The 15,535-nt window shown below is 33.9% G+C and overlaps 1 protein-coding gene across 1 annotated transcript in view; it reads left to right on the top strand.

The window, feature by feature from the left end:
- Window positions 1-15,535, top strand: part of LOC126974532 (scavenger receptor class B member 1-like) — a 113,764-nt gene that overhangs the window by 84,044 nt on the left and 14,185 nt on the right. The window contains exons 5-7 of the mRNA XM_050822048.1: window positions 1,320-1,464; window positions 5,245-5,448; window positions 13,432-13,556. Coding sequence (XP_050678005.1) covers window positions 1,320-1,464; window positions 5,245-5,448; window positions 13,432-13,556 — 474 coding nt within the window. The remainder of the gene's footprint in view (window positions 1-1,319; window positions 1,465-5,244; window positions 5,449-13,431; window positions 13,557-15,535) is intronic.

Raw genomic sequence — 15,535 nt, 5'->3', positions numbered from 1 at the left:
TTTACAATACCAAAAAACTTAAGTAGGTATACAATTTAAATCTCTAAAATACGTCTTGAAACAATTTTTGTATCGTGGGTTACTGAAAACAATATAAATGGATTACTATATATCCAGATGGTGGGGGTGGTTCAAGTTTATTTCAAGAGACAAGACGAACAGAACATTCAGCTGATGATAACTGCCCATTACAATGTGCCGCTGAGGACTCTTGAGAAATCCAAAAATTTGCCCAGTAATTTCACTAGCTACTGTAATGTTTACACAGTACTGCTTTGGGAGTAGTAGGCCCCGTTGTGGTACCCATAATCTAGCCGGCATTCTGATAGTGGCGTGTCATGCGAAGGTAAAATAGGTTTTCAGAACACACCGTGATCAATGCAATAGAAGACCCACAATAAAGCGACGCATGTTTGCAACGCCAAGTGAACTAGCCGTTCCCAGGTCACTGAATGGGTTCCTGGAGCACTCTGACGATTCGCGCAGCTCTGCGTTGCAGTCAGATGGTTCGAGCTGATTCTAGGACGTACAACTTCAGACATGAGAGCAAAACTCCAAAACAAAATAGGTTTTTCGTGGTTGACGCGACAAACATAAAAAAACGCATGAGATATTGAGTACTGTAGATGTATCAAATCAAGCGCACTGTGGTAGTAGTATTTAAGAGTGTAATATAGCTTTACAAAGTTAAGACTGGCCCCTTCACTAGCATGACACATCGATAGTTTCTCCAACTATCGATTTGGATAATGTCTATAACGGCTGGATCTCTTGGCGTTGCGTAGAGACATTGCTACATTCTGCACTACTGCATTTATCACGGGGAGTGTTCCGAAGAGCTGTATCACCTGATTCCTGCCGCTGAATTCCACCTTCGCACGACACGCCACAAGTTAGGATATCATCTCCACCATCTGGATGTGTGGTGGTCCCCCACAGAGTGGTTTTCAAGGAGCTTGCTTCGACGTTCTACAAAGCTGTGGAATGAACTTCCTTGTGCGGTGTTTCCGGGACGATACGACATGGGACGACCTTCAAAAAAAGCGCGTACACCTTCCCTAAATACCGGCAACGGTCCTGAGATTCCTCTGGTGTTGCAAGAGAATATGGGCGGCGGGATCACTTAACACCAGGTGACGCGTACGCTCGTTTGTCCTCCTTTTCCATAAAAAAAAATTGACTTCCCTCGACCATATTTTAGGGAAAGAAACGACCCTCCCCACTACACAACAACAATCATGATGAAGAATGCGAACTAACTATGATATTATATTCTATTCATATTCAATGCTATTGCTAACATGTCGTATTTTTTCCAGAGAGATAAGAACGAACGAGAATATAAGCATAGACAAAGACCGTGGAGTGATGACTATGAACCCGGTGATCAAGCTGAAGTTCCTCCCTGATAAATCTGTGGGTCAGTACAGTGACCCCATTATCGCGCCGAATATTGCTCTAGTTGTAAGTATAACAACATACTCTTATATACTATCTCTTGAATACTATCCGAATCATCTACTTCCGGATTCCGTACATTCAAATAGGTCCTAATTCTCTAGCCTTTCCGTTCTAGTATTCCTCAGATCGGCGTGATTTTCGCGCTCGCGTAGCGTTCTGTCAATGCGTATTATTTTACGTGTAGCAATAGATTGCTTATAATTAGGATGATTGGAGTTAATGTATCTGAAAGCTATTGAAACAAGCTATAAGACCATGCAAAATAAGCCATCTTATAAACAAAATAAGCGTCAGAACTTGGTGGCGGAAGAGTGTGCCGTACGGCACTCTCGGTTTTGGTGTATTTGAAAAACGGAGTGCCCTGGGGCTTTGCCGATTTCAGATGACTAGTATACTTAAAAAGCTAAGTGTGTACAAACAATCATCGAATTAGAACCGGTGCTAATGTATTGCTTAAAATCTCTTGACTTTTTATATCCTAAATAAGAAGTTGTTAAATATAAACAGCAAATTATAATTTATGACTCATTAAAGTGATATCGTGCATTAAATAATTTGTTATGTTTTTAATACACAAATAAAATGAATTTCAGAAGTGAGGGTTATCACTTAATAACATTACAAAAACATAAAAAATTGTTTAGATTAATTAGAGCGACATCTCAAATCAATTTCCTAATATGGAAATATTGGAGTTTAGCAGGTTATCAACTTTAAAGTAGATCCTGTAGATGAAGCCACAACTTGAGAGTTGATCAAGACAAATACAAAAACTTATCAACGATACGTCACTCAAATGGTTGACTCAGTGGAAAGAGGGCTCGCACGGAACGCGAGAAGTCGCGGGTTCCAGTCCCGCATCGTACATAAATTTTGTTTTCAAATTAATTTCAGTAAATAATAAATTTTTAACAAACTAAATAAATGAAAACTCTTCTAGATATCAATTTCCGTAGACCGAAAATTGACAAATTGTTGATACAATAATAATTTTAATCTCATGCGATAATGGCGCCACCTAGATAGATTCCAGCTATATTAAAATAATGAGAATATATTTCAACTATCAAAAGACAGAACGTGTGCTATTTGCGCTACTGTGAACTGTCACATTGTAATCAAAGCCCGTATAATGACGTACGAGTAACGTAAATAATTTTAAGCAAATCCCTACTAATTTTATGAATGCGAATGTAAGTTTGTTTGTTACGTGTTTACGCCGGAGCTACCTATTTGATGAAATTTGGTACAGCGATATACTAGAGCTTGAGAAAGGATAGGCTACATTTAATCCCGGAAAAATCCATGGTACCCGCGGGTTTCGCGAAAAACTGGTTTTCACGTCGATGAGCTATAACTATACCAATAGTCAGTTAAGTTTGCCATAGCAATCTACCTCGAAATAAGATTCATATAATATGTTAAGAACGGAACCGGAACTGAAATAGGATAAATCTTCCATTCCAAACTTGATTATTATTTTTAAAAACCTTTATCTACGCGGACGAAGTCGCGGGCATCAGCTAGTAGTAAATAAATTTTAAATTTCCATTTTGTTCGTGTTCTGCACTGTCATGTAGTGTATATACGTTAATCTCTTTGCCAATATGGCTGAACAATGATACTAACGCAAGCCTGTTTCATAATGTACAATGGACCAACACAAATCCAAATAAGGTAACAGAGGTTTTTTACCAGTGGAAGGCTCCTTTGCACAGGATGCCAGCTTGATTATGGGTACCACATCGGCGCCTATTTCTGCCGTGAAGCAGTAAACATTATTGTGTTTCGGTCTGAAGGGCGCCGTAGCTAGTAAAATTACTCGCAAATCTTCTCGTCCCTCATTTTAATAAAAAAAAAACTATACTTTCCACTATACATTACCTTACAAAGAAAGTAACAGACTGCATCTGTTCAGTATAGACATAACCGCGAAAACCACAGATTATTTCCTAATAAAACAATGTTTTAATCAAAAGTTCGATTAAAATGTATGCAATTTGTTCAAAAATCTGTATATTAAATGGAAGTTTTAGTCATCCTCATCCATAAAATAAAACACACACAAACCCACGTGTTAGATCTAGTATAGTTATTCACGTGTCAACATGTCTCTAAATAAATGGAAGGTACAAGCTTGGGTTAAATGTGTGAACGTATTCCGATATAAAAATATATTCTTAATTACCTAAACGAATATAATATTAAGTATACTGTCTATTGTTTGTGATACAAAAAAGCTTATGGCTGGTCCACGTGTAACACGCTTCCCAGATGGTTATTATAGTTTTTGCATAATTTAATGATGAATATTATATTTTTAGATGTTAATTTCATGTCATCTCAAACATCCTCTCAATAGATGATACATCTTAATATATATATAAATGTTTACCAGTGGGAGGCTCCTTTGCACAGGATGCCGGCTAGATTATGGGTACCACAACGGCGCCCATATCTGCCGTGAAGCAGTAATGTGTAAGCATTACTGTGTTTCGGTCTGAAGGGCGCCGTAGCTAGTGAAATTACTCGGCAAATGAGACTGAACATCTTATGTCTCAAGGTGACGAGCGCAGTTGTAGTGCCGCTCAGAATTTTTGGGGTTTTTCAAGAATAATGAGCGGCACTGCATTGTAATGGGCAGGGCGCATCGATTACCACTAGCTGAACGTACTGCTCGTCTCGTCCATTATTTTCATTAAAAAAAAAACTAGTGTCCTGGTGTTTGTTTCCAGTGAACTCCTAAACTAATAGGTAATAATAAATAAAGCTTTTATTTTGATTTGGGACCCATAATTATTTTTATTTCCAATATTTGTTTTTATGGACATATTTTCTATGAGAGAATTTATTGACGAGCGGTTTGACAGTTCTACTGTGAAACAATTTCATTATAACAACAGGGAGCATATTTTACGAAATAATTCTTGATGTTATGCAATATTATTGACAAATTCATTAAAAAACAGTATTTTATTTATTATGTACAGAACAACGTCTGTCGGGTCAGTTAGGTTGTTATATATTTCCTTTTGGAATGGGTGGTAGTTTTTGACTTTTAATAAGTGATTTTACCTATATTTTGAATTAAAATATTTGAATTTGATCAATGGAACTCTGTTTGTTTAGGTATACAGTGTTATGATGTTTCCCGTATTCAAAATACTCACATTGAACATTGAACTGAGAATCGAGAATGTTCAGCTAGCTCTTGTTTGAAAACGTTTTGAAAAAGTTTGAAATATCGACCTATGGTGTCTTACTTATTGTTATTTTACAAATAACGCTTCATATTAATAAAGACCTACTCGATAATAGCTTTCTTTTATCGATCAAACATTGGAGGCGCTTTTTATTTTACAACTTTTACGTTGATAATATCCCTAGTATGTTATGTAGAAAAAGTATGTGAACTTATGTATGCACGATATATATATATACTTCTTTAGCCTAACGAAGCAAAATCCTCAAAATTATTTATTCCTCGTGCTATTCTATGTTTGCAGAAAGAACAATATTGTAAAAATCTTGGCTATGGCAATTAATTATTAAATAACGAATACGGCTGTACCGGCTTAAACCCCTTGCCTATCGAAGAATCTAAAAAAAAAACGAATGTCGCAAACGTCAGAAAATTTTAGGAACTAACTTCCATGTTCCTTTTGTGTTACAGAAATGCGCGCGCATCTTAAAATTTCAATCTTATAATTTTTTCATAACGCGCCTAAAGAAATATAACGTTTTAAGTCAAATTAAAACTTTTATATATTTTGTTTAAAATAGGCCATCAGTACCCTGCTTGCAGACCAGATGGGCTACTTCGCGAATGCTGCGGCCTACTACTCGATCACTGCTTTAGGATCGAAGCTGTTTCTCAACATGAATGCTGGTGAATTCTTCTGGGGCTACAACGATCCTCTGGTGAAAGTGGCCAGTACATTGCTGCCCGGGTGGATCGATTTTGGAAAAGTTGGCATTTTGGACAGAGTAAGAATTATAACAATTAATTACTACATAATAGCTTTTAGGGCATAAGATAAATAATTGCTTTAAGGGTAAATGTATACACTTTTATAATAAAGTCCCAGCCACTGTTCAGGCATTATCTATTAATAAATTTAAATGTTTTATAAAAAAATGTCTCTGTCGTAAATCCTACTTCTCTACAGCTGAATATCTAAGTGATCCGACAGCCTGGGACTAGATTATGATTATTTTATAGCAATAGCAATGACAATACAATATTGTATATTTGATTAAAAAGAGAGCAAAAAAATGCTGGGAGTGTTTCTTGCGCCGCTTCTTCTCTCTCAGAGCGGCATTTCTTTCTGAAGCGGTAGTAGTGTCTTATTCTCAATTTTGAGAAAATAAATGCATTTTATGCCTTTATGCTTACAGTTGATTGATTATATTATAATGACAATTTGTTATGTTTTTAAAGTGATAACCCTCACTTCTGGGATTAATACACAAATAAAATTTGATAACAAAATTTTATGAACGATGCGGGACCTCTCGTCGTGACGTATCGTCATAAATCTTGTATGCTTTGTTCAACTCTCGGGTTTGCGCTGTAATATGCATAGGTTTATATACATATGAATAAATAAATAAATAAATATTGGGTTTGAGCAGGTTATCAACTGTAAAGTAGATCCTGGAGATGAAGCCACAACCTGAGAGTTGAACAAATCATACAAGATTTTATGACGCATGCACCATCCCTTTCCATTCCGGAAACTATGATCGCGCGGTATGACTTGATTTTTGGCGCTCGCGCAGCGTTCTGTCAATGCGTATTATTTTATGTGTATTTTTAGATTGTTTATAATTAGGATGATTTGAGTAAATGTATCTGTAAGCTATTGAAACAAGCTATAAGACCATGCAAAATAAACCGTCTTATAAACAAAACAAGGGTCAGAACTTGGTGAGGTAATAGTGTGCCGTACGGCACTCTCGGTTTTGGTGTATCTGAAAAATCTAGTGCTCTGGGGCACTACCGATATTGTTAGGGAAGGAGACTGCTGTTTTAGCTCATTTCGCGCATCTTTTCCAAATAATAATATGGTAACTAGGTAACTTAACTAAGCCGGCTCCATATCATATATTTGACATCTATATGAATAAATTAATGATTTGTTTTAATTGTGATTTATTAGATGGATAGGTGAACACCAACAATTAGGTAGTTTGCTCAGCGTTTCCAGTACCTAAGCATACATAGAGTATGTAAACACATTTTGTAAAATATCTGATAAAATTGTCGATGTAATTGTTTTCAATAGTTCTCAGTTCTTCCCGATAACATTCCGGAATTTGGGGTGAATAAAAATGGTGTACCACACTTATAAATATGTAGATATTACTTAAATAAATGTTCATCATTTTAATTTTGTACATCTATATTTTTTTTTCTTTTGATAGACAATTGGCGTATTAAAGATATTTTAATGATTTTGTCAAGATAAAAAAAGGTTATCTTGAGAGGTTGATATTGAACTTGTTAGTTAACCAAAATGAGTCTAACTTTAACTAAACTCAACTAAAAAACATTTACGGTGTTATAACAATAAATTGATTTAGACATAGCTTAGACACGTGTTTTATTAAACACTGACCTAACTATAACAACGTCTAAAATGGAGTTTATCTTTTTCTATTACCAAACAGTGTTTAGCATGTGTTTAACTAAAATGCCGTTAAACACAACATAAACTGAAGTGTACAGGAACAGTTAAAGCGTTCCTTGAATCCAATTTTTGTCAGCTGTCATCATATTATAATCTAAATATTCCATATGAATACGATCTATCCGTTAGAAGACACTCCTTAGACAAGCTCGTGTTTAAATATTAGCAATGTCTAAAGATTGTTGAACGCTGAACACAAAGAGGATGTAAATACTACGTAATAAGGGGCGGGACTGCCTAAGTAAAATTCAAATTTAGTTTAGTATGAAACGTGCAGTCATTTGACATTAGTTTGAAATACTAGTAATTACAATATTATAGCGACGAAGTATAGTCCGGCTAAGTTTGTAAGCTTCATAGGAATAATAAAAAGTTTGAAAGATTATAGCCGTCGTCTGTCAATCTATCGATGACTGCAGGTTTCATACAATCGAGTGAATCACTTTTTAGGGTTCCGTAGCCAAATGGCATAATATCGGAACCCTTATAGATTCATCATGTCTGTCGGTCTGTCCGTCCATATGTCACAGCCACATTTTTCCGAAACTATGAAAATTATACTTTTGAAACTTGGTAATTAGATGTATTCTGTGAACCGCATTAAGATTTACATACAAAAATAGAAAAAAAAAAAAAACAATAAATTTTGGGGGTTTCTCCATACTTAGAACTGAAACTCAATTTTTTTTTCATCAAACCCATACATACGTGTGGAGTACCTAGATATAGGTTTTCAAATATGATATTGAAGTTTCTAATATCAATTTTTTCTAAACTGAACAGTTTGCGCGAGAGATACTTCCAAAGTGGTAAAATGTGTTGTGAGAATGATAAAAATAAAAAAATATATTATGTACCATGCAAACTTCCACCAAAAATTGGTTTGAACGAGATCTAGTGATAAGTTTTTTTTTATAATTCGTCATAAATCGTATACCGAAATTTAACTTTCATTCAATAAACTCAAAAAAAATCATTTAATTTCCTAATTTACTTGCTGCTACGGAACCCTTCAGGGACGAGTCCGATTCACACTTGGCCGCTTTTTTTCTTAAATAGTTTCGCTAGGCTGGCTAAACAACAGAAAGACACAGATTTTTAATAGAACTTTCTTAAACAAGTGTTCAACATGTGTTTAATGTTTAACTTATTTGTAATAAGACATTAAAATTAGAAGCCCGTCATCAGTCCGGTCAGTGATATCAATTAACATAATCAGATACTTTGTAAACTAAACCAACATATTAAAATAGATACACAACGTTTTTCTTATTCGTTAACGAAACAATGACTAATGACTTAGATTTAATTCATCATACGACCTTTAAAAAAGCTGTGCAAACTTTTTGCTTATGTGAATTCAATTTAGATATAATCGGCGTTGATTTATTTCTATATAAAAGATAGGTGTTTTAATTTTTTTTCTATAACAGGTCCTACATACATACATATTTATAATCACGCCTCTTTCCCGTAGGGGTAGGCAGAGACCACTTCTTTCCACTTGCTACGATCCTTACATACTTGTTTCGCTTCGTCCACTTTCATTCCTAGGTCTTAACACACAGGTCCTAAGTCTTATTTATAGCTTCACAGGAATATCTACTTATTTCTACATGTAATTAAAACGATAATAGTGAAGTACTTGACATCCACAGTTCATCTATTTGTAAATGGAAATCTATTTTTTATTAATTCCTAAATTAGTTTAAATTAATTAAAAAAAATCTTAATATAACCGTACCATAATTAATCACGTCTATTGAACCAAATATATATTTTCTCTCTCCTTTTCTTTTTTATTATTACATTACCTAAATAACTAGTAGGAATAGGTAATTACCTAAAGCCTGATGTCTATAATTATTGTATTTTAATAGTTATTTATTTCTAATTTAAATAAAACACTTTTAAAAACGAAAATTTTACATTACATTTTTGTGTAAAAGTTAAATTTTTATTTAAATGTGTGCTAGGATAAGTTGCATTAAATAATTAATTTAAAAAAAAATATATATTCATATATTTCGTAATAAAATTAAAAATATTTCAATTCTGCCAATTTTAATTTTAGGTAAGTTTATTGACACCAGGAGTACTCATTCTGTTTCTATTATACATACTGATATTTTTTTCTAAAACACAATTAAGCAGTTTATTATTATTATTACTATAAATAGCCAAAACACGCTTCTATCATAAAGCTATGCAATATTTTTTAAACCTATGAAACAAGGAAGTCGATTTATAACCTACAGAATTTTAGTTTTTTAATGAAAAATCTAGTTTATTACAAGTACTACAAAAGCTTATAAGGCATTTTTATTTACCCTTTACAAGCCTTCCTGCTAAATCATTTGCGGGGTTATTACAAAAAATAATTTAAACATGGCTTAGACTCGTGTTTTGTTAAACAGTGTCTAACTATCTAGCGATGTCTATATTGACATTTGACACTAAACAATAAAAATACCTACACGGATTTGTAATTGAACTTTTTTAAAACAAGTGTTCAACACGTGTTTAGCTTTTTAACCAAATTCAAAAAATGAGGCGGTTCTCAATTCATCGGTATGTTTTTTTATGTTTGTTACATAAAAAACTTTGGACTGGGTGAACCGGTTTTGATAATTCGTGCTTCCCGTGTGGTCCCGATCCTATAACAAATAATAATCGTTACTTGAATTAGATTAATTAATAACATTGTATAAAAATACTCAATTATTTTCATACTTTTTAGTGCATATTATGTCTATTGTTTTGGATTAGTGTTTTTTTAAGTCGTTTTTTGTTAATTTTTTTTTATTTGTAATAATATAGTTGAGGTTTAATATTAATTAAATAATTAAAGTAGTCTTTAACCATAAACAAAACTAAAGTTTAGCTTACACTAATTTTCTTGAACTACAAATTTAGTTACACTATATCGGTTTTTAAAAAAAATCAATTTGCATGTTACCACTAAACAAAATTCTCCTAAATGATCTCATAGTTGTTTAGAATAATTTTGATAGACCCAGCTTATACATACCACCATATTGGGTCCTCTGTTCTGATAACAAATATATTTAAATTGACATATAGTCTTAAAAATATCCGAGAACATGATAATTTTCTTAATGGCAATGCTTAAAAACCTGTCACATTAAATAATCACTTTTGAGGCTTGTAAAACAATAAAATTTGAACCACATTGTTTTTCTCCCACACTCACATTATTATAAATGGTAATAAGTCAACGACCTTGAATATAACAAATTAATATTTCTGGAACAAAAAGTGTGTGGAAAATAAAATAAAATAAAAAATGGTAACAGCTTATTTACTTGGTGAAGTAGGTACAACAATTTAGGACGGGTAAGAGTAGATAAAAAAATATTTTATCAAAAATATCGAAAGGAACCAGTAAATGTACATTTCCCGGATGCTCAAAAGGAAACCATTTTTTCTCTGTGTAAACGTCTCAAATATATATGACTACCTCAAATATAAACTGATTGTAAAGTTCATAAAAATCATATTGATCTGCCAAAAGTAAGAAGTAATTATGAAAAACAGACAATTACCTTTGAGGGTGCTCAGATACATACTTCGGTATACCTACTACTACCCTCAGAAATAAGAAATGCCAAAACATTAACTTATTTTAAGGCGAGTCTTCAAAGGCATATACTCAATTATTGTGGAACTTTTCAATAACATAAGTGGGGTGTTTTATAATTTTTCTATTTGCCTAACATTGTATTGCATTTTACCTACCAAAATCATTGTGTCTAAGGGCAATAGTGGCTTAGTGAGAATAAAGTTATTTAAACCTAAATTTATATTACCACTTGAATAAGACTTTCATTCTTATTGTTACCGCGTATAAAAAAGAGATCACTGATTAGCGATAAGGTCACCTTATTCAAAAAAGCGGCCAAGTGCGAGTCGGGCTCGCCTATGATGGGTTCCGAGCAGCAATAAAATTTATATAGAAAGGAAAATCTTTGCTCAAAATAATGCAGTGCAAATGAGCTCTAATCATATAGACGTTCAAACCATTTTTAGTTATCATATATTTTTTAGTTTTATTATTCTCTTATTTTAGAAGTTACAGACGGGAGGGGGGACTATTCAGTTTAAAAAAAATGATATTAGAAAACTCAATATCATCAAAACCTATCCATAGATACTAATACGAGTGGGGTATTGGGTTTGTTGAAAAAAAAAAAATATTGAATTTCAGTTTTAAGTATTTTTCCCCCAAAATTTATTGTTTTTTCCTATTTTTGTGTGAAATTGTGAATGCGGTTCACAGAATACATCTACTTACCAAGGTTTCAACAGTATTGTTCTTACAGTTTCAGAAAAAAATGGCTGTGACATACACGGACAGACAGACAGACTTGACGAATCTATAAGGGTTCCCTTTTTTGCCATTTGGCTACGGAACCCTAAAAAGTATTGGAAAACAACTGTCAAGGTTGCCCTGCTGGTAATCTTCTTGCACACCTTTCCCAAAAATGGGTGCAAGTGGTTGAGTCGAAAGGAGAGGTGAGAGAGTTGGCGGTGAATCTTGTCAAAGTCAAATAAACTTTATTCAATTAGGCTTAAAAGCTCTTTTGAATCGTCACTATAAATATATCTTTTAAATAACTGAATTTACCATATGTTCGTAAAAAGTTGAGCTCTTGAGAAGACCATATAAGAAACTCAACGGCCACTCTTTACAATCAAATAGAGTATTTTACAATGGCTGTAATATACATAACAAATTCGCTTGTAAGATGCTGCTTCCAATATATGAGTCGTGTTTAAATAATATAAATTAATTCATAGAAAGTAATAAAGAATTAAATGTATAAATATAAATTATACTATATTGGATGCATCAACCTTTAGAGCTTGAACTAATTGTTTGTGTAAGGATGCTTCGTGAACATGATGGTGGTGATTACCGTCATAATAAGTAATTGCATCCAACAAATACTATGATTCAGCGAAGGCCTTCGATCGTGTGTGGGTATGTTGGATGCCTCCAGCATACTGTGTTATACAGATGGCAATACTTAAGAAACTTGTATCTTCTATCGATTCCTCTCTTGAGAAGATCGGAATTCACAAATTTAACACATTCAGTCTTTGCATTATAAATGCAAAATTGATTCCTTGTCTTGAAGAAATAACATATAATAGTACTAGCTGACCCGGCAAACGTTGTTTTGCCATATAAAGTATAATTCACGCGATAGTTTTATAAGTAATAAAATATTGCCTATATTATAGCCTGTACATCATTTTGTTCTATTGTCAATAGTTTTTGCATCGCACGCAAAAATAGGTTTTCGATTTTACACCTTGTGTTACAAAATAGCAATTACGGATTCCTAATTTTGAAAAAAAAACATAGCCTATAGCCTTCCTCGATAAATGGACTACCCAACACTGAAAGAATCATTCAAATCGGACTAGTAGTACCAGAGATTAGCACGTTCAAACAAACAAACAAACAAACACTGCAGCTTTATAATATTAGTATAGATACGAGCTTTTAGTCCCTGGTACGAGGGACAAAATTCATCTTGCAGGGAGAGAATCGGCCACTTTTGTCCCTCGTACCGGGGACTAAGATCGAGCTTTTCATGTAAGTGCAAAAAAAACCTTTTCACTTCTCAAGCTCTGAAATTGCTTATTTGTGCACGATATAGGCTGCACAAAATCGATTTTTGTTCACAAGTGCACAAAAGTATCTACTCATAAATGAATCTATATTAAGGCAAAGAAAATGAGCCATTCAGCCAAACACACTAAAAAGTTCAGAGATAGAATTTGTTATTTTATAATCTTTACTTTAATTTATTTGCCTCATGTGTTTTTTAAGACATAGAATATTAAAATTTTAATACAGTAGGTTATTTAATTAATTAAAAAATATTTATATTACAAAATTAATTTAATAGTAGGCTGTATAGTTCTAGAGCCCAAGCCTAATATGTCTAAGCCTAATGTCGTAAGATTAAAAAAAAAGCGGCGGGAAAAAGGTCTTGTTTTTTCGTGTGTTTATTAATTTCTTCAAATTTCCAACCTTGTTAAAAATGTCCATGTTATACTACTGTTTCATTTCCTCGCAATCAAAATGAAAAGCAGAGTTTATAACTCGACATTACTATCAACGCCGCCTTCGGCTGGCGCTGCTAAAAGTCTCGGATATAAAATGGTTCGTTTTGTGCACTCGTTGTAAAATCTACTATTTTTTAATCTATCGGGATCTCAGTTATACATATTTTTATTGCAGTTCTACGCTCAGAGGAGAGATAAAGTAGAAGTAGAATTGGGAAACCGCAATAAGCGCTACTCCATCAACACCTGGAATGACTCACCTGGACTGCCAGAACAAGGATATACCACATTAAATGAAAGGTGAGTAAGGTATAAGTTTTTATACTTACCTAAATAAATAAATATTTATAGGGTGTTTCTATTGATTTATCAATTATTTTGCGGAAATTCTAATTTCGCTAAGATTACACAAAAATTTTTTGAAAACAAAGTTTATGAACGATGTTGGACTGGAACCCGCGACCTCTCGCGTTCCGTACGAGAGCTCTTCCAAATGAGCCAACCGTTAGAGTGACGTATCGTTGATAAATCTTGTATGACTTCACTTTAAAAAAATAACAAATTGTTTGCTAAGATTTTTACAAGCAGAATCTAACCTAACCCAAAGCCCGTCTTAATGACTTAGAGTTAAGGGTTATATTCGTCTTCCACCGAAGATTTTTTTTATTAAAATAAGGGACGCGACGAGCAGGACGTTCAGCTGATGGTAATTGATATGCCCTGTAGTGCCGCTCAGGATTCATGAAAAAACCCAAAAATTCTGAGCGGCACTATAATTGCGCGCGTCCCTTTGAGACATAAGATATTAAGTCTCATTTGCCCAGTAATTTCACTAGCTACGGCGCCGTTCAGACCAAAACAGAGTAATGTTTACACATTACTGCTTCACGGCTAAATAAGGTGCCGTTTTGGTACCCATAATCCAGCCGGCATCCTGTGCAAAGGAGCCCTACCACTGGAGAATCCCATGCTGAACCCCTTACCGAACAACCGGGCTAAACGACAACGTAAAACTTTAAACGTAAGCATTAACCAGACTACTTTAACGACCCGTATATTGCGTAAAGACACGAGGCATAAGAAAACTCATAACTTATAGATAATTATGTCGTTATAAAAATTCTTAGAATGTAACTGCTTTAATAATATTGTCAATATCAAACTGTGTATAACCACAGAGTAGGTATCGATAGATAAGGTTCATATTTATTTATTTCTTATTAACAATGTTTGTGTCTTCTACCGCATTTATCACGGGGAGTGTTCCGAAGAGCTGTTTAACCTGATTCCTGCCGCCGAATTCCACCTTCGCACGACTCGCTACAAGTTTGGATATTATCGCCACCATCTGGATGTGTGGCGGTCCTCCAGAGTGCGGTTTTAAGGAGCTTTCTTCCACCTTCCTTGTGCGGTGGTTCCGGGACGATACGACATGGGTACCTTAAAAAATTGCAAGAGAATGTGGGCGGCGGTGATCACTTAACACCAGATGACCCGTACGCTCTTTTGTCCTCCTATTCCATAAAAAAAAACAAATTATATATATTAGATACCAAAATTCTTGTACATACATAAACTCATTTGAGTTCTACCGTGTACAAAAGGTCGTCGGAATACATAATATTATTTAAGTTTAAAGTCTAATTCTTAATTAATTATAAATGTCTATGTTTATGTCTATGTCTATATCTAACTATATTTATTTATGCAACTGTTGTGTAATGAGGGGTATTTAAACACGAACGTGGGTTTATGACACGAGGCAAAGCCGAGTGTGATAATAGTATCACACGAGTGTTTTAATACATAATTATCAATAGTTGTATACCAGACTATATCTACACCCAGAATTTGAATCCTCTAAAAGATTCTGAAACAGTTAGTTTACTGCTAACATTAAAACAGCCAGTCCTAATAGTAACCTAATATCATCCATTACTGATTATATACAAATAAACTAAGTATTAATGAAAGAATTATTTATTTTAGTAGTAATTTACATTTTGTATAGTGCAATTATTAAAATTCACTTGAATATTAGGCGGTGTGCTGTCAAAACTTGAATAGCTAATTTTTTGTAAACAAAACAATAAAATAATCGAAGAAAAATGGCGGGGATTCGAATAACCTACTTTTTTTTACGGCGCGCGACGTTCTGGTAGTGTGGAACGCGCGTAAACGAAAAAGTTCTTTTTTTGAAATTCGTACAGATACCACGCATCGAGCAATAATGTAGGCCATACACGCTACGGTCTACCGGAGAGGTAATCTGTGCAGGT

This window comes from Leptidea sinapis, chromosome 32 (genome assembly GCF_905404315.1).
Source record: "Leptidea sinapis chromosome 32, ilLepSina1.1, whole genome shotgun sequence".
NCBI lineage: Eukaryota > Metazoa > Arthropoda > Insecta > Lepidoptera > Pieridae > Leptidea > Leptidea sinapis.
The sequence above is the reverse complement of the archived record's forward strand: the minus strand, read 5'-3'. Positions and strand labels throughout refer to the sequence as shown.